Genomic DNA, 22,871 nt, shown 5'->3' with positions numbered 1-22,871 from the left:
GGAGATGAGTAGATTCGGACTGGAGGTGAGGATGAAGTTCTTTACCGTGAGAGTGGTGAGACCTGGAATGGGTTGCCCTGAAGGTGTTTAAGGCCAGGCTGGATGAGGCTGAGGGCAGCCTGATCTAGGGTAGGGTGTCCCTGCCCATGGCAGGAGGGTTGGAACTAGATGATCCTTGTGGTCCCTTCCAACCCTGATTCTGTGATTCTAAGACCCTTCTCATGTTGGAACTTCCTATGTTCAAGACGATGTCCATTACCTCTTGTCCTGTCACTGGGCACCACTGAAAACAGACAGACCTCACCCTCCTGACGCCTACCCTTGAAGTCTTTACAGCATTGCAAGATCCCCTCTCAGTCTAAAAAGCTCCAAGACCCTCATCCTTTCTTTCTAAGAGAGCTATTCCAGCCCCCTAATCACCTTTGCAACCCTTTGGTGCACCCTCTGCAGTAGTTCCCTGTACTTCTTGAACTGAGGAGCCCAGGTGAGGCTCCACCAGGACAAAGAAGAGGTGCAGAGAGCCCCCCTTGACCTGATGGTTAACTCATCTTGGTGCACTCCAGGATGCCAGTGTCCTTTTTGTTCACAAGGGCTCATTACTAGCTCAGCAAAACCTCTGACACCATCCACCATAAGAAGCTCCTGGCACAGCTGGCAGCTCATGGCTTGGACAGATTCAATCTGAAACAGGTCAAGAACTGGCTGAGGGACCAGGCCCAGACAGTGATGGTGAACGGTGCCACATCCAGTTGGCAGCTGTCACCAGTGGTGTCCCCCAGGGATCAGTGCTGAGCCTGGGCCTGTTCAATACCTTTAGTAAACTTATCTGGACCAGGGGATTGAGTCCAGCATCAGTAAGTTTGCAGATGACACCAAGCTAGGAGCAGGTGTGGAGCTGTTGGAGGGTAGAAGAGCGCTGCAGAGGGACCTGGCCAGGCTGGATGGGTAGGCAGAGGCCAATGGGATGAGACTGAACAAGGCCAAGGGCAGGGTTCTACACAGCATTGCCTTGTGAATGCTTTGCCACCAACCACTTGGGGTTGGCACACTTGGCCCAAGTGCTGAGAGCAGTCACAGCTATGGGTGCCACCAGTGACAGCTGAGGCTGCTTGAAAGATCTTAACAACCACAGCAACAAACACAAATACATCCAATTCTTAGCAAAATACACAACTTGTGTGCATCTTCAGTGGTTAATAAAGCATTTGATGACAGCAATAAAGTGACACTCTGGTTAAGGCCCTCATCTGCACTTGGGCTCATTTTGGTTTCGTGAAGAAAAAGAACAGAGCAGTTTCTTAGTCACCTCACAGATCACGGAATGGTTTCGGTTGGAAGTGACCTCAAATCTCATCCAGTTCAAACCCCCTGCCATAGGCAGGGACACCTCCCACAACAAGAAGTCTCTCAAGGCCTCATCCAACCTGGCCTTGAACACCTCCAGGGAGGGAGAAGCCACAACCTCCCTGGGCAACCTGTGCCAGTGTCTCACCACCCTCACTGCAAAGAACCCTTTCCTAACATCCAATTTCAGTCTTCCCTCTGCCAGTTTCAACTCATTCCTCCTCATCCTGTCATTACAAGACCTTGTCAATAGTCCCTCCCCAGCCTTCCTCTAGCTCCCCTCAGATACTGGAAGGCCACTCCAAGGTCTCCTAAAAGCCTTCTGTTCTCCAGGATGCAGAGACCAAACTTTCTCAGACTGCCCTCAGAGCAGAGCTGCTGCTGCAGCCCTCTCAGCATCTTGGTGGCCTCCTCTGCACTGGCTCAAACAGTTCCACGTCCTTCTTGTGCTGGGGGCTCCAGAACTGCACACAGGACTCCAGGTGGGGTCAGAGGAGAGCAGAGCCAAGGGGCAGAATCCCCTCCCTTGCCCTGCTGCCCACACTGCTCTTGCTGCAGCCCAGCACAGGGTTGTGTCTGGGCTGCACTCACACTGCAGGCTCCTGTTGAGCTTTTCAGCAGCCCAGACACCCAGGGCCTATTTCTCAGGGCTGCTCTCAGCCATTCCCCACCCAGCCTGGAGCTGTGCATGGGATTGCACCCACCCAGGTGCAGGACCTTACACTTGGCCTTGTTGAATGTCATGAGGTTGGCTTGGACCAAAACTATTTTTTATTCACACACACCCAGGGCTGTAGGCAATGAAGATGCTACCTTCAGCTCCTGCTTCCTTATTGAAAAACTGTCTATAGCTGCTTTCCACTTAGCACAAGAATTACCAGAGAGACATCTCACTCTGAACAGCAGGATTTCAAGAACTGACATGCCTCAAGCTTCCTGAAATACAGGAATCATAGCATCAAGCAGGCTGGAAGAGACCTCCAAGCTCATCCAGTCCAACCTAGCACTGGCCCTGGACAATCAACCAGACCATGGCACTAAGTGCCCCAGCCAGGCTTGGCTTCAACACCTCTAGGGACAGTGACTCCACCACTTCTCTGGGCAGCCCATTCCAATGCCAATCACTTGGGGTCTAAAATAAGTCTTGGCACTAAAATGAAAGTGTGTTTCAAGTTTTGCAGTGCAGCAAAGCAGGGAATACAAAGGAATGTTTTATGGATGCATCCCTGTCCCTAGCAGACTAATTTTCCAGGCATTCAGCAGGGTAAACTGTTTCATTACTCAGGCAGCTCCTAACATTTTAATGCAGGACACTTTCCCAGCCGCTCACACAAATACTTACTTTCGCCTTTCTGCCTCGAATTTACTCAGCAGTTTCCGGAGCCCACCATTCTTAAATCCTTGGAAATGTGCTGCTGGGGCTCCCACGGTGATAACATCATAAAGAGCATCTGGAAGGGGGACAAAGCACAGAGATTTGTAGGTGCCTATGCTCGAGGTATGGCAGCGCTATGGTATCTACCCCTGGAGACGCAGGGACAAGTAGTCTATATCACTGCCATGGAATAATTGAGACTCTGTTTCAAGGAGGATCAAGAGCTAATTAATCTTTTCCATACAGCCACCTGCATGCATTCAGAAGTTGATCTGATTTATTGCCACACCAGAATTACACACCAGAGTGCAGAACAGTATTCTGGCCCTGCAGTTTACAAAGCTGCCAAGCAAACTGGCCTTTAGTGTACTTCACTTTATTACCCTTTCCATTATTTAACTTGCAGCCATGTCCAGATGCACAAATTCATGCATTTCAGAGTGAAAAGAGATCATCACGATGGAATAGTTTGACTGCCTGAGTAATACAGGGTACAGAGTTACAGCTAATGCTGCCTGCATCGAGCTTATGCCTTCTGGTTGAATGGAAGAATCTCTCTTGCATTTTTATGTTAAAACACAACAAACCTACAAACATTCATTTGGATTTGAAGGCTTCAAGTGACATAGAATCAGTCAGGGTTGGAAGGGACCACAAGGATCAGCCAGTTCCACCCCCACTGCCATGGCCAGGGACACCCTACCCTAGATCAGGCTGGCCACAGCCCCATACAGCCTGGCCTTAAACATCAAATTCACTGCACTCCCAATGAAGTTGCTCCAATGATTAATCACTTAAAGTAACAAAAACCTGCACTTCTTGTCTAGTTTGAATTTGTTTAGCTTCTACTCTCAGATACAATGACCTGTTTAATGCTACAAACAAGAGCCCTTCTCCGTGACACACATTTTTTATGCTTATGAACAGACAAAGTCAGTTACCAGATGAAAAGCCACCAGTTCTGGAGCCCCCATTACAAGAAGGATGTGGAGATGTTGGAGCATGTCCAGAGAAGGGCCACGAGGATGCTCAGAGGCTGCAGCAGCTCTGCTGTGAGCACAGACTGAAAGAGTTGGGGCTGTGCAAGCTGGAGAAGAGAAGGCTCCCAGGTGACCTACTTGTGGCCTTCCAGGATCTGAAGGGGCCTACAAAAAAGCTGGGGAGGGACTTCTTAGACTGTCAGGGAGTTCCAGGACTGGGGGGAATGGAGCAAAGCTGGAAGTGGGGAGATTCAGACTGGACATGAGGAGGAAGTTGTTGAGCATGAGAGGGGGGAAAAGCTGGAATGGGTTGCCCAAGGAGGTGGTTGAGGCCCCATGGCTGGAGGTGTTTAAGACCAGGCTGGATGAGGCTGTGTGCAGCCTGCTCTAGGGTAGGGTGTCCCTAGGCATGGCAGGGGGGTTGGCACTGGCTGCTCCTTGTGGTCCCTTCCAACCCTGACTGATTCTCTGGTTCTACGATCCCAAACCTCAATAATTATTCCTTCAAAGTTTATCCTCACGTTTGCACTAAGCAGTACCTCCTATGTGTCCAAGCTGACTGAAAGTACGAAAATACAGGTTGGAATGAATGCCTCATATCCTTAAAACCTATTCCTAAAGGACACATTAGAGGATTTTTTTCCCTGGGAACTGTTTTATTCATTACAGATGCTTTCCATGTAAATTAAAATCTAATCCTCTCCTAAAAATAGAGTTTCTCTTGCATTCTGATGATAAATACCCCTAGAAGCAAGAACATTGTACAAATGATTCACAGTTAATGAACTATGTTTTACTTCCAGAGCTGAATCTCAAAGCCTGTTCACTCAAATTTATTTGAACCCTAATGAATTGGTGACTCCACAATAAAAGGAAAAGTGACATCTTTTCATTAGCCTAAGGTGAGCTTCAGGATGCTTACCTAGCTCATTCTCTCAGGTCTTCATATAGATGCATCCATAATGCATCATCTCAGGCTACCAGAGCTCCATCAGTACTTGACAATAAGCAGTTCACAGAATCAACCAGGTTGGAAGAGATCTCCAAACTCATCCAGTCCATCCTAGCACCCAGTCCTAGTCAATCAACCAGACCATGGCACTAAGTGCCCCATCCAGGCTTTGCTTCAACACCTCCAGGGGTGGTGACTCCACCTCCCTGGGCAGTCCATTCCAATGCCAATCACTCTCTGGGAAGAATCACAGCTTTAAGCAGTTCTACTGCTTAAAACAACAGTGGCTTCAAAGCAAAGTAAGAGGTGAACCCATCAGGGTATCTACATAGTGCCTTCTGAATTGGCTTAGAGGTAACTCCAGAAACCATAGGAAAACATTTTAAAGACTAAGCCCTGGTGCTTTTTCCAGCTCTGCTTTTAAAACAGTGACTTGCTTATAGTTACTCTGGGATGGATTTCATAGAATCATAGCATCAGTCACAGCTGGAAGGGACCACAAGGATCAACTAGTTCTAACCCCCTTGCCATGCTCAGGGACACTCTACCCTAGATCAGGCTGCCCACAGCCTCATCCAGCCTGGCCTTAAACACCTCCAGGGACGGGGCCTCAACCACCTCCCTGGGCAACTCACTCCAGGGTCTCACCACTCTCATGGTGAAGACTTATCCAGAAGGAAGCTCTTATTCAGCCTGTGGCCTCAATTACTGTTACATTTATACTATAGTGCTGTCACAATACCCTAAGCATATTGAGGAACCCTATTAGTACACAAAAAATAGAAAGAGCCCCCCACAACTATGGTGTCAGTCTCCCATACACATGTATAAGCAGAGTTTCCCTGATTTTAACACAAGTCTTCTTTATAGATCTTCCTCAGTTTCTAAACCTGATTGCAACAAGGACAGACTTATCCTAAAAAGGAAGAGTTTTATAATTTGAACAAAGTTCTAAATTTAGAAGATGATTCTAACATTTATCTCTTTCTGTACCCTTTTCAATTATGGATTAACCATATGCCACCAGCAAAGTGCTTTTGGAAGAGAAAGGAGAGAATTCATTAAAAGCCAAACAAAAACTCAAGCAGTGTAGAAGTTGTGGATGATTGAGTGACACATTCCATTGCATGCTTTAATTTAGCAAATAAACACACAGTGCCTTCCTCTCAGAATGGTTTTCTTCAGAAAGAAATTGAATGGGCTGCTCAGGGAGGTGGTGGAGTTGTCATCCCTGGAGGTGTTCAAGAAAAGACTGGATGAGACACTTAGGGCCATGGTCTGGTTGACTGGCTAGGGCTTAGTGCCATGGTCTGGTTGACTGGCTAGGGCTTAGTGCCATGGTCTGGTTGACTGGCTAGGGCTGGGTGCTAGGTTGGACTGGCTGAGCTTGGAGGTCTCTTCCAACCTGCTTGATTCATTAAGTTTCTGGTCACTTGTAATCATCATTCCAAACAGCAATAGCACAAGGGGACACAGTCTCAAGTTTTGCCAGGGGGAAGTATAGGCTGGATGTCAGGAGGAAGTTGTTGGCAGAGAGAGTGATTGGCATTGGAATGGGCTGCCCAGGGAGGTGGTGGAGTCGCTGTCCCTGGAGGTGTTGAAGCCAAGCCTGGCTGGAGCACTTAGTGCCATGGTCTGGTTGATTGGCCAGGGCTGGCTGAGCTTGGAGGTCTCTTCCCACCTGCTTGACTCTATAACACAAGGAATCACTTTAGCATGAGGGTGTTGGAGCAGGCTGCTCAGAAACGTTGTGGAGTCTCCAGTGGAGACTTTCAAAACCTTCCTGGATACATTTCTGTGCAGCCTGCCCTTGATGGTCCTGCTTTGGCAGAGAGGCTGGACTCAATGATCTCAGGAGGTCCCTTCCAACCCCTACCATTCTATGATGAAGTGAATTAAACCTTGGGCTGTCAGATTGTGTCACTCTAAATCCTCTTCTTGTCAAAATGCTTGTTTAGTAAAAGAAATAACAAAACACTGAGCAAATTCAGTATCTAACAGACAATCAGAAGATTGTGTGTTCCAACTAGGAAGTGGCTGCACATAAGCAGTAAGTAGTGTAATACTCCTGTAATTACTGTTTGTGCTGTGCTGCAATCTGCTTAGATGCAGAGCATATTTGTAAGGCAAAAACCCCAACTTACAGAGTCTAATTTCCGTGTTTCTACAGTGACAGCAAGTTAATAGATCCCAATTTATCAACAAATTAGTCACTGTGCTATGATTTGCTCATGTGTGTATCATTATAATCTCTTATCTGTAAAGGATGCTGTTAAAATTATATGCAACAGAATCTTCTGTTAAAAAGAACCTCAAAAGACATTACAGGAACTGATCCTCCTTTCCAGAAGGTACTGGAAGCTTGCAGTATTTTCACATAATCAGGGAGCTATTTTCACTTAACGCTAAGAAAATGCTTATATGGCACAGGGGAGCACTGAATAAGCTGATTGAGACACTAGCAGCACTGGGCTCATTAAGGCTCCCTTAGAAACAGAATATATATATATATATATATAGGATATATATAGAAGAAGAGCAGTCTCAGGGGTGACCCCATTGTTGCTGTCTACAACTTTGCAGTGAGGGTGGTGAGACACTGGCACAGGTTGCCCAGGGAGGTTGTGGAGGACAGAATCACCCAATGTGATCTTTGTTCACATTGGGTGATTCTGTCCTCCACAACCTCCCTGGAGGTGTTCAAGGCCAGGTTGGATGAGGCCTTGAGTGACCTGTTCTAGTGGGAGGTGTACCTGCCTACAGCAGGGGGTTGGATCTGGATGATCCCTGAGGTCCCTTCCAACCTAGACTCTTCTATGATTCTATGAACACGTGTGCAACATAAAATGCATCTCAGGATTGCCTTTGAAAGCCACTCTAGCTCTCCTGATGTTCTTTTCTCCTCAGTGTTCTTCCAAATCCACATCAGCCCAACCTGCACACAGTTGTACTAAAAAAATTCATCAGCTATGACTTCCCTTGCTTTTGAGCTGTAGCATCTTTCCCTACCCACTGAGCTGAGCAGTATCCAACCACTAAGTGAGAAACTCAGACTGACCAAGACCCCACTCTCTAAACCACATCTCTTTCTGCTGTGGGTTTAAGGTTTCATCGGAAGCCTGTGAAGGAAATCTCCATCCTGGGAACTGGGTACAAAGCTAAGGTGTTACCATCTTCATGGGAACTCTACTCCTGAGCTGCAAGTTTAATTGTATGTTAGAGCATACCTGGGGGCCTTCTCTGCAGAGAGCACTTTACCTTTCAAGCAAGGGCTATGCACGTGCATCCTTTGCAGATGAAGATTTATTGGGATGAACTCTAATGTTTTTTCTCCTTTGCTACAGCTCGATTTGAAGGAAGAACCTGAAAAAGAGAAGTTTAAAGAGTCGTTAGCTTAAGCACCCAACAGATGTTTTGTTGCCTTGTTAATGCAAGGACAATAGTTCTACACTAAGAGTCTTCCTTAATTTACTTTTAATGTGTAACTGTGTATTAGGAGAAGAATGGTTCACTAACCCAGTCCCACTGTGTACCCACACTGGAAGCAACAAAACAGCTTTTAATTCACAGAACAGCCTCATTTTTTATTCCAGGTGATAGACTTTTTCTTCCCCTGCTGTCTGAAATCAGTCTGCATTTGGCTGGAAATGATGTCACAGTTCATGTGGATTAGGACTGTTCTGTGCTAAAAGCAGAAGTGCAGAGCTAGGATGGTACCACACTTTTCACCAAGTAACATCTCTTCCTTCAGGCAAAAAGAATAGCCATTGACCTGGCTATGCATTCTGCCTGGAAACGTCAAAGAGAGAAGCAGAAATTAGCTTAAGAAAAGCTACAAATCAAGATTCCCTCCCTAAATGCCAGAATCCCAAGAAGCACAATGCTCTGGAAAAGACTGAGTCATAGAATCAGCCAGGTTGGAAGAGATCTTCAAACTCATCCAGTCCAACCTAGCACCCAGCCCTAGACAATCAACCAGACCATGGCACTAAGTGCCCCAGCCAGGCTTAGCTTCAACACCTCCAGGTATGGCGATTTCACCACCTCCCTGGGCAGCCCATTCCAATGCCAATCACTCCCTCTGTGAAGAACTTCCTCCTGATCTCCATCTCTTTACAGTATCCTCTATAAAACCCTCCTATTTTTTTAGTATAGTTTGTTTTTAAATACCTTGCTGTATTTATGAACCAAGATCTACAGTCCTTCTCTTAAACTAGTTATTATTGTTGCAAGATTAAACTTTTCAGGATGAGAAAATGCCAAAATCTAAGATGTGACCTGCCTCTGATGTTCACCTGAAGAGGAACTATGAAACAGATCTCGTTGCCATACCATGTGGTAGCTTTTTCCATCTCCTTGACAGTTTAGAGTCTTTGCTGCTCACTTCAGAAGAAATGAGTCAATATTCTGCTTTCAACTTTTACTTTGGCATCAAGATTCAAACATATTGGTCAAGCCTCCCACAAAGACACGATCACAGAATGCTAGGGGTTGGAAGGGACCTCCAGAGATCACTGAGTCCAACCTCCCTGCCAAAGCAGCATCACCTAGGGCAGGTCACACCGGAATGCATTCAGGCAGGTTGTTAAAGTCTCCAGAAGACTCCAGAACCTCTCTGGGCTGCCTAAATATCCTCAAATTTGTCATGTACAGTTGTGGTTTCTAAGGCCTTGACAAACATTTATAGAATGATTTTAACTGGTGATGCTTTTATCCACTGAAATGGTAGAGAACAACTTAAGGCCAAAGCATTTAAGAAGCAATGCATCAATATGAGACAGTGAAGTTGTCATTCTGCAGAGCACACATTATAATACAACATCACATTCCATTTTGGAAGCACAGCTCCTGCTGGGCTGAATTGCATCCGTAAGTACTGAGTACTTCTGCAAAACAGCTTGTGTCCATTACCAGGCTTCCAAACACACACTAACCAATTCTGAAGTCTGACTTGCCTACTGTCACATAGCAACTTTGTGACAAGGCAGGCCAAGGGTAAGGTCCTGCACCTGGGTGGATGCAATCGCAAGCACAGATCCAGGCTGGGTGGGGAATGGCTGAGAGCAGCCCTGAGGAAAAGGACCTGGGGGTCTGGGCTGATGAAAAGCTCAGCAGGAGCCTGCAGTGTGAGTGCAGCCCAGACACAACCCCGTGCTGGGCTGCAGCAATAGCAGTGTGGGCAGCAGGGCAAGGGAGGGGATTCTGCCCCTTGGCTCTGCCCTCCTCAGACCCCACCTGGAGTCCTGGGTGCAGTTCTGGAGCCCCCAGCACAAAAAGGACATGGAACTGTTTGAGCCAGTCCAGAAGAGGCTACCAAGATGCTGAGAGCGCTGCAGCAGCAGCTCTGCTCTGAGGACAGGTTGAGAGAGTTGGGGCTCTGCATCCTGGAGAAGAGAAGGCTTTTGATGAGACCTTGGAGTGGCCTTCCAGTATCTGAAGGGGGCTACAGGAAGGCTGGGGAGGGACTATTGACAAGGTCTTGTCATGACAGGACAAGGAGGAATGGGTTTAAACTGGCAGAGGGGAGATTGCAAGTGGATGTTAGGAAAGGGTTCCTTGCAGTGAGGGTGGTGAGACACTGGCACAGGTTGCCCAGGAAGGGTGTGGAGCACAGAAGCACAGAGCGTGATCAAAGATCACATTGGGTGATTCTGTGCTCCACAGCCTCCCTGGAGGTGTTCAAGGCCAGGTTGGTTGACGACTTGAGCAGCCTGTTCTAGTGGGAGGTGTCCCTGCCTATGGAGAGAGATTGGACCTGGATGATCTGTGAGGTTCCTTCCAACCTAAACCATTCTGTGATTCTATGATTTACCTCTGGCTGCAAGCAAAGGCAGAGGCAAAAGCACTTCATGGCTTTCCAAGAAGAATGGGGCCAGTTCACCTCATCTTAAAATAAGGCTTCCCAAGACAACAGCATGACTTGGGGATTTTGCATCTAAGGCCAGGTAAGAGAAATCTGATCTAGCTTAGAAAAGCAACCTTGAAATTCTCCAGCAGAGGTAGTGATGATCACAAACTACCCCTACTAGACAGGTGCCTGTTTCCGAGCAGCCCTGGGTCCCCAGCACAGATGCACAGGGACAGCTGAGCATTGCAATTCCCAGGCTGTTTCAGAACAGTGAGAACTGTTTCAACCCAAACTCGGGCAAAGTGCTGACTAAGACCAAGCAAGAAGCTGACAGAAGCCAAACTGTAAAGCAAAATCTCTTATTTGTCATGAGTCTCTGAAAAGGAGATAGTAAAGAGTGTGTTGAAATAAGTTGACTTGAGAAGTCTGCACTGAAGTTGCACTCACATCTCCTATACTTAGCATTTTCTCCCCTGTGAGTACTGCCATTTCCAGACTCTGCAAGTTTTTTGTTAATCAAGTTAAACCTATGCCTGGCTTGCCTCCCTTTTCAAACACTCTAATGGTTCTTAAAGCAAGGCAGCACACACTGCTGGTTTTGGACTGGGTACAGCCTTCTCATCCCATATTAAACCAGTGCTTCTCTGGCACAATGTGGGCAACAACAGCTACTACACAAAAGGTATGCAAAGCAGAGCTGTCTCTTACATTATCCTGTAGACTGTTACATGAAGCTTAAGCTAGACTCAAGAAAAAATGGCAATCCCAGCTCTAAGGCTGTTCTCAGTTGTGACCTTTCAGTATCTTAAGTGGGCTACAAGAAAGCTGGAGAGGGATTTTTTAGGCTGTCAGGTAGTGACAGGACTGGGGGGAATGGAACAAAGCTGGAAATGGGTATATTCAAATTGCATGTTAGGAAGAAATTCTTCACCGTGAGGGTGGTGAGAGCCTGGAATGGGTTGCCCAGGGAGGTAGCAGAAGCCTCATCCCTGGAGGTCTTTAAGGCCAGACTGGATGAGGCTCTGGCTGGCCTGACCTAGTGTGAGGTGTCGCTGCCCATGACAGGGGGGTTGGAACTAGATGATGCTTGTGGTCCCTTCCAACTCTGACTGACCCTATGTTATTCAATATCAGCAACTCACAAGAAATTAAAACACAGAGGCTATTTTATTGCTGCTGTATAACCACTACTTAAGAACAATCAATATAGAATCAGACAATCAACCCGATTGGAAGAGACCTCCAAGCTCAGCCAGTCCAACCTAGCACCCAGCCCTAGACAATCAACCAGACCATGGCACTAAGTGCCCCAGCCAGGCTTGGCTTCAACACTTCCAGGGACAGCGACTCCACCACCTCCCTGGGCAGCCCATTCCAATGCCAATCACTCTCTCTGACAACAACTTCCTCCTAACAGCCAGCCTAGACCTCCCCTGCCACAGCTTGAGACTGTGTCCCCTTCTTCTGTTGCTGCTTGCCTGGCAGCAGAGCCCAACCCCACCTGGCTACAGCCAGGTAGTTGTAGACAGTAATTAAGTCACTCCTGAGCCTCCTCTTCTCCAGGCTCAACACCCCCAGCTCCCTCATCCTGTCCTCACAGGGCAATAGAGTTATTTCTGAACCTCTCCACAAGAGGAGAGGCTGCTTGCATACCTGTGTGCTTCCCCAGCTCTGCCAGAGTATCCTGGTACATGCTCAACATCTGATCACAGTGAGCAATGACACTTTTGCGCATGTTGTCCCAGTGAGGAGCAAGCTCTCCCAAGTCTTTAAGTTCTTGATTCCTGTATCAAAAGGCAAAAAAAAGAGAAGGCTGTGGTTAACTCATGAATCCACTAACATGTATCCAATCTAACTATCTAACATGTACTTCAATCTATGACAAAATCAGAGAATCAGACAGGTTGGAAGAGAGCTCCAAGCTCAGCCAGGCCAACCTAGCACCCAGCCCCAGCCAGTCAACCAGACCATGGCACTAAGTGTCCCCATCCAGACTTTGCCTGAACACCTCCAGGGATGGTGACTCCACCACCTCCCTGGGCAGCCCATTCCAATGCCAATCACTCTCTCTGCCAACAACTTCCTCCTAACATCCAGCCTAGAACTCCCCTGCCACAACTTGAGCTCTGTCCCCTTCTTCTGTTGCTGCTTGCCTGGCAGAAGAGGCTGACTCTTACCTGCCTACAGTCTCTCTTCAAGAAGTTTGTTAGAAACCATCAAAGCACTTGCTAATTGCAATCAAATGTTTCCAGGACACCTGTAACATCTGCCATTTCAGCTGTAACTCAGCCACCCAGTAAAGTGTGTCAGAATAGGGCTGGAATCTCTCACTGAAACTCCTCTGGCACAAAAGCAGTGGCATACAAACTGAAACAGCCTGTCTTCCCTGGAAGCAAGCAGGCTTCCAGGCTCCCCAGAGCTGCCATCACAGGAAGAGACCTTCTCTAAAGAAGTATTAAAAACTGTTGCGACAGAAACTTTGCCTCTTTCCCACCACCTTCAGCACTGCTGCATTGATAGGCTCTGCTCTCACACGCATCAGGAGCATGGCTTTAGTAGCCTATCTACAAAAGGCAGTTTAACCACCATGCCAGCCCTCACCACATCTCACACAATCATAGAATCACAGACTGGTTGAGCTTGCAAGGGACATCAAGGATCATCCAGTTCCAATCCTCCCACTAGAACAGGTTTCTGAAAGCCTCATCCAACCTGGCCTTGAACATCATCAGGAAGGGAGAAACCTCCCTGGGCAACCTGTGCCAGTGTCTCACCACCCTCACTGCCAAGAGCCCTTTCCTAACATCCAGTTTCAATCTCCCCTCTGCCAGTTCAAACCCATTCCTCCTCATGCTCTCATTACAAGACCTTGTCAATGGTCCCTCCACAGCCTTCCTGTAGCCCCCTTCACATACTGGAAGGCCACTCCAAGGTCTCATCAAAAGCCTTCTCTTCTCCAGGACGTAGAGACCAACTCTTGCAGCCTGTCCTCAGAGCAGAGCTGCTGCAGCCCTCTCAGCATCTTGGTGGCCTCCTCTGCACTGGCTCCAACACTTCCATGTCCTTCTTGTGTTGGGGCTCCAGAACTGCACCCAGGACTGCAGGTGGGGTCTGAGGAGAGCAGAGCCAAGGGGCAGAATCCCCTCCCTTGCCCTGCTGCCCACATTTCCCCACCCAGCCTGGAGCTGTGCTTGGGATTACATCCACCCAGTCTTAAAATCACACGAAAACTCTCAGAGCACAACCACCCCACCAGTCCCTACAACTTAATCTTCAGCCTCACAGCTGGCTTCATCAGGTCAAAACAGCAGTGTTGTGGTAACCAAACATGACACTGCACACCCAAAAGGAAATCCTTTAGCAATTCACCACTTTTCCTGAACACTCTTGAGCGCTGCCCTGAGCGAAACAGAGATCACTTTAATTTCCTACACAAACAAGCACAGTTGCAGCACACTGGGGCTTTCTGTTTTCCCTGCTTGCAGAGTTAAGGTCATCCCATACCTATCCTAGAGGCACTTGGGGGGCCCTGCTCTTAAAGAAACTGAAAATGAAAGGTCTTGATTCTTTGAATCGTTCCAGAGAAAACAGTGATGGTTGCTTGTGCTAACACAACACAACTTTGAAAAGATGAACAACTCTTGGAATAAGTTCTGAGACCCTTCAAGATCCCACAGCACCGTCAGAAATGCCAAGAACCTTCATTGCAGGCTCCTAGTTTCAAACCAACTTGTTTCACTCTGAATGACTTACTCATTTTACACAGCCACAATTTATGGGCACTTTGCTCTGCAGGGGACTTGAGCTCAGATTGATAATCTGCCTTTCTATTTATCAACTCTGACTTTCTTTTTTATTATTGTTACTTGTAAGACCACATTAGTTGTATGATGATGGTAAATTGCTAAAAATACCTGAATGAGGCACAAAGATGTTGATAATTTCTACGTAAGCATTCCCTGCTTTGTGCCATGCACTCTAAGGACAATACTAACAAAGACTCTCTAACACCAGTTTGCAAATGAGGAAACATAGAATCAGAGAATCAACCAGGTAGGAAGAGACCTCCAACATCATCCAGTCCAACTTAGCACCCAGCCCTAGCCTATCAACTAGACCATGGCATCAAGTGCCTCATCCAGGCTTTTCTTGAACTCCTCCAGGGATGGCAACTCCACCACCTCCCTGGGCAGCAGCTTACAAGTCCAAGGGAGGTTACCAGTGATGAAGTTGAAAGTGATCAGTGTAACTATACAAAGAGGAGATAATTAAGAGGTAAAAGCTCTTCTCATAATTGAACAAGGGGCAGCAGGTGCAAGTTGCAGCATAAGAGGTTCCAAATAAACAAAAGGAAAAACCTTTTCAGTGTGAGGGTGACAGAGCCCTGGAACAGGCTGCCCAGAGAAGTTGTGGAGCCTCCTTCTCTGATGACATTCAAAACTCACCTGGACAAATTCCTGTCTGACCTATTCTACACTAGATTTTCCAAGGTCCCTTCCATCCCCTACCATTCTGTGGTTCTGTGAAGAGCACATCAAGCACAAATGCTGCATAAAGACAAAGTAGCAACTTCTGATTCATTCAGCTTCAGAATTCCAATGCTGCATTTCCCAGTGAAGCAAACATGACAAACTCAAAACCCAAGATAAAAAAAAGGGAGCAATTTTTGCCTCCACTGAGCATAATTAGTTTCTGATATCCACTTTCTGAAAGCATCAGAAACGAAGTGCTTAGCAGGATTCAAACCAAGATGAGACATTTGAGCAGATTACATTTGCAAAACTTTTATAATCTTATAAAGGCAACAAACTTCTGAATATTCATCAAACAGGAGCTCTGGAATAAACAGACACCAAAAGCTTTGGGGCATGACTCAATCACTCATAAGTAAAGGAATCTTAGAAGCTTCCTTCTAAGGAATGGAGGAGAAACATTACTTCTCCTAACAAATTTCTCTTTAAAGCATACATCTTTGTGGATAACTACTTCATGTTTTCCTGTTTTTTTCTGGTAGAAGCAGATAAAATCATTCTCACTTCTCTTTACAAGTTATGGTCCTGTGGCATACAGACAATAATCCACCAAAAGAATCTAACCTTCTCTCCAGAAATAAAAGGCTCACAGCCTTAAAAAATCATAGAATGGTTTAGGTTGGAAGGGACCTCAAGGATCAGCCAGTTCTAACCCCCTGACATGGGCAAGGACACTTTCCACTACAACAGGTTGCTCAAAGCCTCATCCAACCTGGCCTTGAACACCTCCAGGGAGGTTGGGGAGCACAGAATGTGATCTTTGATCACATTGGGTGATTCTGTGCTCCACAACCTCACTGGGCAACCTCTGCCAGTGTCTCACCACCCTCACTGCAAAGTCTCCCCACTGCCAGTTTAAACCCATTACTCCTCATCGTCTCACTACAAGACCTTGTCAGTAGTCCCTTCCCAGCCTTCCTGTAGCCCCTTTCACATACTGGAAGACCACTATAAGGTCTCCTCAAAGCCTTCTCTTCTCCAGGATGCAGAGCCCCAACTCTTGCAGCCTGTCCTCAGAGCAGAGCTGCTGCAGCCCTCTCAGCATCTTGGTGGCACTTCTCTGGACTCAGTCCAACAGTTCCATGTTCTTCCTGTGCTGAGGGCTCCAGAACTGCACACAGGACTGCAGGTGGGGTGTGAGGAGAGCAGAGCTAAGGGGCAGAATCCCCTCCCTTGCCCTGCTGCCCACACTGCTCTTGCTGCAGCCCAGCACAGGGTTGTGTCTGGGCTGCACTCACACTGCAGGCTCCTGTTGAGCTTTTCATCAGCCCAGACCCCCAGGCCCTTTTCCTCAGGAGCTTTTGTACTATTATTATCCTCAGCCTTTGTACTATATTATTTATAAACCAGACAAGTAATTACTGAGGAGGATTTAATTCCTTCTGGGAGAAGCTACCACCAATAGAAAAAAAAAAAAAGGCAAAAGGATATTTTTCTGTCTTTTCTTATACTTCTAATTTAGAGCCTCTGGGAAGCAGCTCTGCTTGCACAATGTGCCAAGTTCTATTTTTGGTTCTAGTAAGCCTGTCCTGACAGGTAACTAAAAACTAACATGTATGATGGGCCTACTTTTTGCATGTCTTCAACACAGAAACATAGAATCAAGCAGGTTGGAAGAGACCTCCAAGCTCAGCCAGTCCAACCTAGCACCCAGCCCTAGCCAATCAACCAGACCATGGCACTAAGTGCCTCATCCAGACTTTGCTTCAACACCTCCAGGGACGTTGAATCCACGGCATGGAAACATGAACGAGCTCTGCACTCTGGAAAGGAGGCTCAAGGAAAGCTCAGCAACTTATCCTTGGCATTTGTTTATGGGTTGCAACCACAGATGTCAAGGGACGAATCTGGCTGTAAGTAGAACCAAAGCTGAGTTTGGTTCCAAGGGATTTGAAAGAGCTTGAGTGGCAAATCTGAGATACACATGTTCCAGTCTCCTCATTCTCTTGCTGTATTGGTCTGGTGTAGCACAAGTTACAGCTACAAATGCAAGTTGGGATTATATGGGTCAAATAACTTTCTGCAGCATTGTTGTAAACCACTAAGTCTTTTTTTATTGGGTTCAAAGAACTACTTGGCTAATCTTGGATGTAAAATATCTGGACAGGACTTGTGTAAAGATGTATTAACCACAGGGGAAAGGACTCACTGGAAAACCTCGAGGAGGAAACCATTATTAAAAGCAGGAAAGCAGACTCTATGACCCTTATTAGAACAATAAAAATGACTGCACAGCTCCTATTAAAACTTCTTCCAGGGAGGTTTGAAGGACAAAATCTTTAATGCATGCACATTATTTTATGCTGGAAAAATAAAGTTAAGCATCCTTGGGGGCTACAAACTGCAGAGCATCACATCAGTAAATGAAAAAGGTTGTTTATCTCTTGATAAACTACACTGCTCTCATTGTCAACCAATCTTAAGAGCTATGAGAAAAGGGAATTTCAATTACAATTTAATATAAAACACTGAATGGGATTAACACTTCACTTGGATATTTTTCACAGGTAATTGCTTCAGACCTGACTGTACTGAAGCCCCAACAGGAATAAAATGGAAACAGGTTGAGGATAACAAGTGGCCTCTGAGACAAAAATATTTATTCTTTTGTACTAGCTGGAGGGGGGAAGATGCAGAAAACATATCACAAGAACAGACTCAAGATGGTACAGTGGAGTTTTCATACAAGTCCAAGAGCTCACATAAGAATATTCTAACATCACTTCACTAGTTCAACAAATGGGAGGTGTAGACATGACATCTCTTCCCATCTCACAAAGCAAAGCCCATACAAAGCTGAGGGTCCAACCTCATGATGATAGGTGACGCAGACAGAGTCACAGAATCAACCAGACCACCAAGCTCATCCAGTCCAACCTATCACCCAGCCCTAGCCAATCAACTAGACCTCAAGTGCCTCATCCAGTCTGTCTTGAACACCTCCAAGGACAGCGACTCCACCACCTCCCTGGGCAGCCCATTCCAAAGGCCAATCGCTATCCCCACCACCTACCTGACATTCTACCACAGCAGGTTGGTCTTACCTCCTCCCTCAGACTGATACAATTACTTGGACTTTCTCTCACACCCACGCTTTCTACTAGGCTTGAACAGCTAACAACGCTGGCAGTCAGGAAAATCAGAACCACTTGCTTCAACACTTCAGCAACTTCTACTTCTGTCTCTTCCTCAACCTTTATTGTGATGAGCACTGAATAATCATCAGAAAGAAAACCAATCATGGTAATTCTTTACTGTGACTTCATCCAAGGAGGTGAACACTAATAGGAAGTAACAGGAAGTGCCATCCCTTACATTATGCCTTTGGAGACAATAAGACAGTAGTAGTAAAAGCGGTTGAAGGAATCCTCTAACATTTAACAGGCATTTACCCACGGGGCAAATGAAAATCTGGGAAGTGGATGAACCGTTCACATCAGCATAATCTGTTTTTACTGCATACTTAAAATCCCCTGCACATCAGTATTCTCAAACAAGATCAGGCCATAAATGCCTAAACACAGCACTAAGTGAATAAAGTATGCTAACAATTCATATGATTTTTATAACCCATCATCACCATGCATAAGTATCTATCAGGCCATTGACTTTATTAAAAGCAAGATTCTGGTCTCCCACATGCTGCTCTACTGGCACAACAACATCTTACAGGAATGGGCTGAATTAGAAAGAAGAAAAGAAGGGCCTTTTGCAGGAGAACCAACCACTGTAAACAACCTCTCTGCTGGAGGGATTTGGCTGAAATTGCCTGGGATGGCTTTGGGATGCAGCACCAGCTCACCGTGGCACTGGTGAATGCAGGGCAGGCTATGGATGGAGTCTACCTGGACTTCGGCAAGGCCTTTGACACTGTCTGCCACAAGCAACTCCTGGCAAAGCTGGCAGCTCGTGGCTTGGACAGATTCACTCTGAAATGGGTCATTAACTGGCTGCAAGGCTGAGCACAGAGAGTGGTGGTGAATGGTGCCACATCCTCTTGGCAGCTGTCACCAGTGCTGTGCCCCAGGGATCAGTGCTGGGGCCAGTCCTGATCAATATATTTATTGATGATCTGGACCAGGGGATTGAGTCCAGCATCAGTAAGTTTGCAGATGACACCAACTTAGGAGCAGGTGTGGAGCTGTTGCAGAGTAGGAGAGTCCTGCAGAGGGACCTGGCCAGGCTGGAAGGGTAGGCAGAGGCCAACGGGATGAGATTGTCAAGGTCAAGCATGAGGTTCTATGATGCCTGGAGCACAGCCCTGTGAGAAGAGGCTGAGGGAGCTGGGGGTGTGCAGCCTGCAGAAGAGGAGGCTCAGGGCAGACCTCATTGCTGTCTGCAACTACCTGAAGTGAGGCTGCAGCCAGGTGAGTCTCAAGCTGTGGCAGGGGAGGTCTAGGATGGATGTTAGGAGGAAGTTGTTGTCAGAGAAAGTGGTTGGCATTGGAATGGGCTGCCCAGGGAGGTGTTGAAGCTGCTGTGCCTGGAGGTGTTGAAGCCAAGCCTGGCTGGGGCACTTAGTGCCATGGTCTGGTTGACTGGCCAGGGCTGGGTGCTAGGCTGGACTGGCTGAGCTTGGAGGTCTCTTCCAACCTGGTTGATTCTATGGTTCTATGTTTCTATGATGCTTCAAGCCATGAGCACACTCCAGCACAGTTCACTGCTCAGAACTAAGTCCCTGGAGCCCTAAAATTTCCAAGCAATCAATTCTGTTGTTCAGTTACAGCTGCAAATTTTTGGCAGCCAAAAAGACTGCTACACTTTGCTTATTTCACACTAAGAATCAGTGGGTTTAGCTCATCACCTACATTATTTCAAACCAGAAACAAAAATAATGTCTACTATGGTGACAACTTCCTTACCTTCTCATATCCTCCTTTATGTGCAGGTTGATCAGTTCTTTAGGAACATGGAAGGAGAGGGTTGTCTCAGCCATCTGCTCCCGGATCCTCATCCACTTGTTGTCAGAAGTAGGGAATCTATATAACTTACAGATTGGGTTTTTTAACACTGCAGAGAAGGAAAATTGTATCATTACCACCATCAGAGGACTCTCTGAAAATTTATGGCAACAATTTAATCCAAAAATAATACGTTATTCCCACTCTTGTTTCCAGAATTCATTTTAGAGCCATTAAGATCCTATCAAAACCATTAATTTTTGATTCAATTTATTGTAGCACCATGCAGAGGACAAAGTATTGTTAGATAGAGGACATAGCACAGCAGGTACCCTGTGAATTCAGCATTCTTGGTGGAGCAGGAATGCAAATGATGCTCTCCCTTCTTACACTTCAGACACAGGTAGGGAAAATGGAATGCACAATTAAACAGTGAAGTCTCTCCCAGCCAACACCATTCTTGCCAGCTGCTGGAATCACTTACATAGCTATTAAACTGCTGATAAATTGTATGGGTTTATTATGGTAGGCCTGATAGGCTGAAATAGGCTTATACAAGTCCTGGATTGCCCAGGCATGTTTTTCTGCTCTCCCAGTTCTGTTCTGGGGAGAAGCAACCACGGCCAAGAGGACAAAGAACCTGAAGCCACTGAGTCTAGAGACTCTGGCCTGCCCACACTTGTTTATACCCTGTGGTAAGCAAGGCACACAGGATGAGCTTGTGCCTGCCTTCTGCAAGGCCTATGCTTTTCCCACATTTGGGTAAAGCAAGCCTATGGCTTTAGCTAATATGATCAAGCTTGGCTAGCTGCCACTCTGATTGGCTGCTCTGTGTCCAAAGGTCTATTAGCTTGGGGCTACATTGATGAAAGCGATGCGCAGGAAAACACAAAGTGCTCTGCTGTTGTATGTGTGCCTGCTGTTGCCTGCTGCCATTGCTCACTGCCTCACTGCATCCTCAACTGCTTGGAAACTGCTTGCCTGGAGTTTACCAGAACAGGCTCTACACACCTCCCTTCGATCAGCCCGCACAGCCCGTGTGATGCTGTGCTGAGACTGCACATCTCAAGACATCCTGCCTACACCTGAAGGTCTCCTGCCAAGACGGGAAGCCCTGGATACATAGATTGTCCAGAGGACCAGGTCAGAGATACTCAGCCTCCTTCCCCCAGAAGCCTGGGAAGAATCAAGTCTCTGTTACTGTCTTGCCAGCCACTGAATTCCCTGAAAGTGTCTGGGTACTGTCTGAAGCTGTAACTGGCCCCACCAGTTGGGAGATAATATTTTGTGAGTAAATATTTAAAGCCTCTTGTAATTCACCATTGCCTTTTGCCATAAGCAGAAAGGAGCTCCTTGAGTCCAGCTAGTAGTATTTGACAGCAGCCAGTAGCAACCTTCTCTTATAGTTCCACTGATGTTTAGTTTTTTTGGTGGTTATTACTAGATCTAGTTATTCCTCTGTAAAATGTTTCCATCACCATGCAAAGAACTAATTATTATTACAATTAGTGGGGGGGGGGGGGAGGAGGGGGGGCAAGACTCCTGAATATCAAAATGAGTAAACAATATTCATTTTTGAAAAGATCATCTCACATTAATTACCCCTTCATAACAGGGGTAAGTGAAGTGTGCCTCACTACTGGGCTACAGCTGATGCAGCTTCCTAGTGCTGCATACAGAAGTCCCCAACAGCTGACCCAGCATCAATAGATGGCTTACAGCTACACAAAAGGAAACCTGACCATTGCCATACACAGCTTGAGTCATTTACAGAGTCAGCCTGATCAGTGATGTGCTCAAGAGAGGGCCACTACATAGAAAGAAACACAAGCAGTGCTGTAGACCTGCTACACACACGTTTCTCTGTTCACTGTGTGACCTGCCAGAGGGAAATCGTGGGGCTTGATGTCTTGGGAGCTTGTGCCTAAGATCCACCATGGGTTTTAGCCTGAAAGCTCTAGAAGTTGGCTTTGTTTTCTATCAGATCTTGCAATGCTGCTCTGTAATAAAGGTGAGTCATTTCTGCTTTCTCCTTGTTGTCTTTTTTCTTCCCCTCCCCACACTCCTCTGCCCCTCGACTCATTTTCCAGAAAGAACAAATGGGGAAAAAAGTCAAGAGAGAAAGTTCTGTTTGACTACTTTGATAGGCTTACTTGGAGACAAATGACTGTAATTTAAACACACACCTCCACTGCTTCCCAGCTCAGAATGACTTTGGACAGCCACCTAAATCCTCCAACAGTACCTTTCTGTCAGCCCTCTGGAAAAAGCTGCCTTGGAGCAGGCTCCCATTGATCTGCTGCTGAATGGCCTATAACTCAGAGGTGTGCATTTCCCATGTGTGCTGAGAGGAAACTGTTGCTGTCAAAACAACACCTACTAATAGAAATTTCAGCTTCACAACTCACTGTCACCATTACTGTTTATGTAGGCTGATTTACAGAGAATGAAAAACACAGTCTGAGCTGCTAGAGATACACAACCTGTCCTGACTGTCTAATCAAACTGCTTTTTAAACAGAATTCCTTTAGGAAAGGCCCAAAACAAGAGCAAAGACTAAAAGAGATCTGTAACAAAACAGTTGTTGACAGCTCATAAAGGCAGGAATGTTGTAAATAATCATGTTTGAGTAATTGTAGATGAAGTTTTACTGGTCCCACCACTCCACTGAGATCTCTTGAATCATTAGTAGGAAAAGGGAGGATATTCTTCCCCTGTACTCAGCACTGGTCAGGCCACCCCTTGAGTGCTGTGTCCAGTTCTGGGCTCCTCAATTCAAGAGAGATGTTGAGGCGCTGGAAGGTGTCCATGAGAAGGACAACAAAGCTGGTGAGGGGCCTGGAGCACAGCCCGGTGAGGAGAAGCTGAGGGAGCTGAGGGTGTGCAGCCTGCAGCAGAGGAGGCTCAGGGCAGACCCCATTGCTGTCTGCAGCTACCTG

General features: G+C 46.6%; 1 protein-coding gene across 10 annotated transcripts in view; it reads right to left on the bottom strand.

Annotated features, from left to right (window-relative positions):
- Nucleotides 1-22,871, bottom strand: part of INPP4B (inositol polyphosphate-4-phosphatase type II B) — a 311,591-nt gene that overhangs the window by 83,737 nt on the left and 204,983 nt on the right. For all 10 annotated transcript variants that reach the window (XM_064149509.1, XM_064149507.1, XM_064149508.1 and 7 more), the window contains 4 exons: nt 19,894-20,041; nt 12,153-12,283; nt 7,910-8,014; nt 2,687-2,795 (listed from right to left, as the gene is read on the bottom strand). In XM_064149509.1, coding sequence (XP_064005579.1) covers nt 2,687-2,795; nt 7,910-8,014; nt 12,153-12,283; nt 19,894-20,041 — 493 coding nt within the window. The remainder of the gene's footprint in view (nt 1-2,686; nt 2,796-7,909; nt 8,015-12,152; nt 12,284-19,893; nt 20,042-22,871) is intronic.

Source organism: Pogoniulus pusillus, chromosome 10 (genome assembly GCF_015220805.1).
Source record: "Pogoniulus pusillus isolate bPogPus1 chromosome 10, bPogPus1.pri, whole genome shotgun sequence".
NCBI lineage: Eukaryota > Metazoa > Chordata > Aves > Piciformes > Lybiidae > Pogoniulus > Pogoniulus pusillus.
The sequence above is the reverse complement of the archived record's forward strand: the minus strand, read 5'-3'. Positions and strand labels throughout refer to the sequence as shown.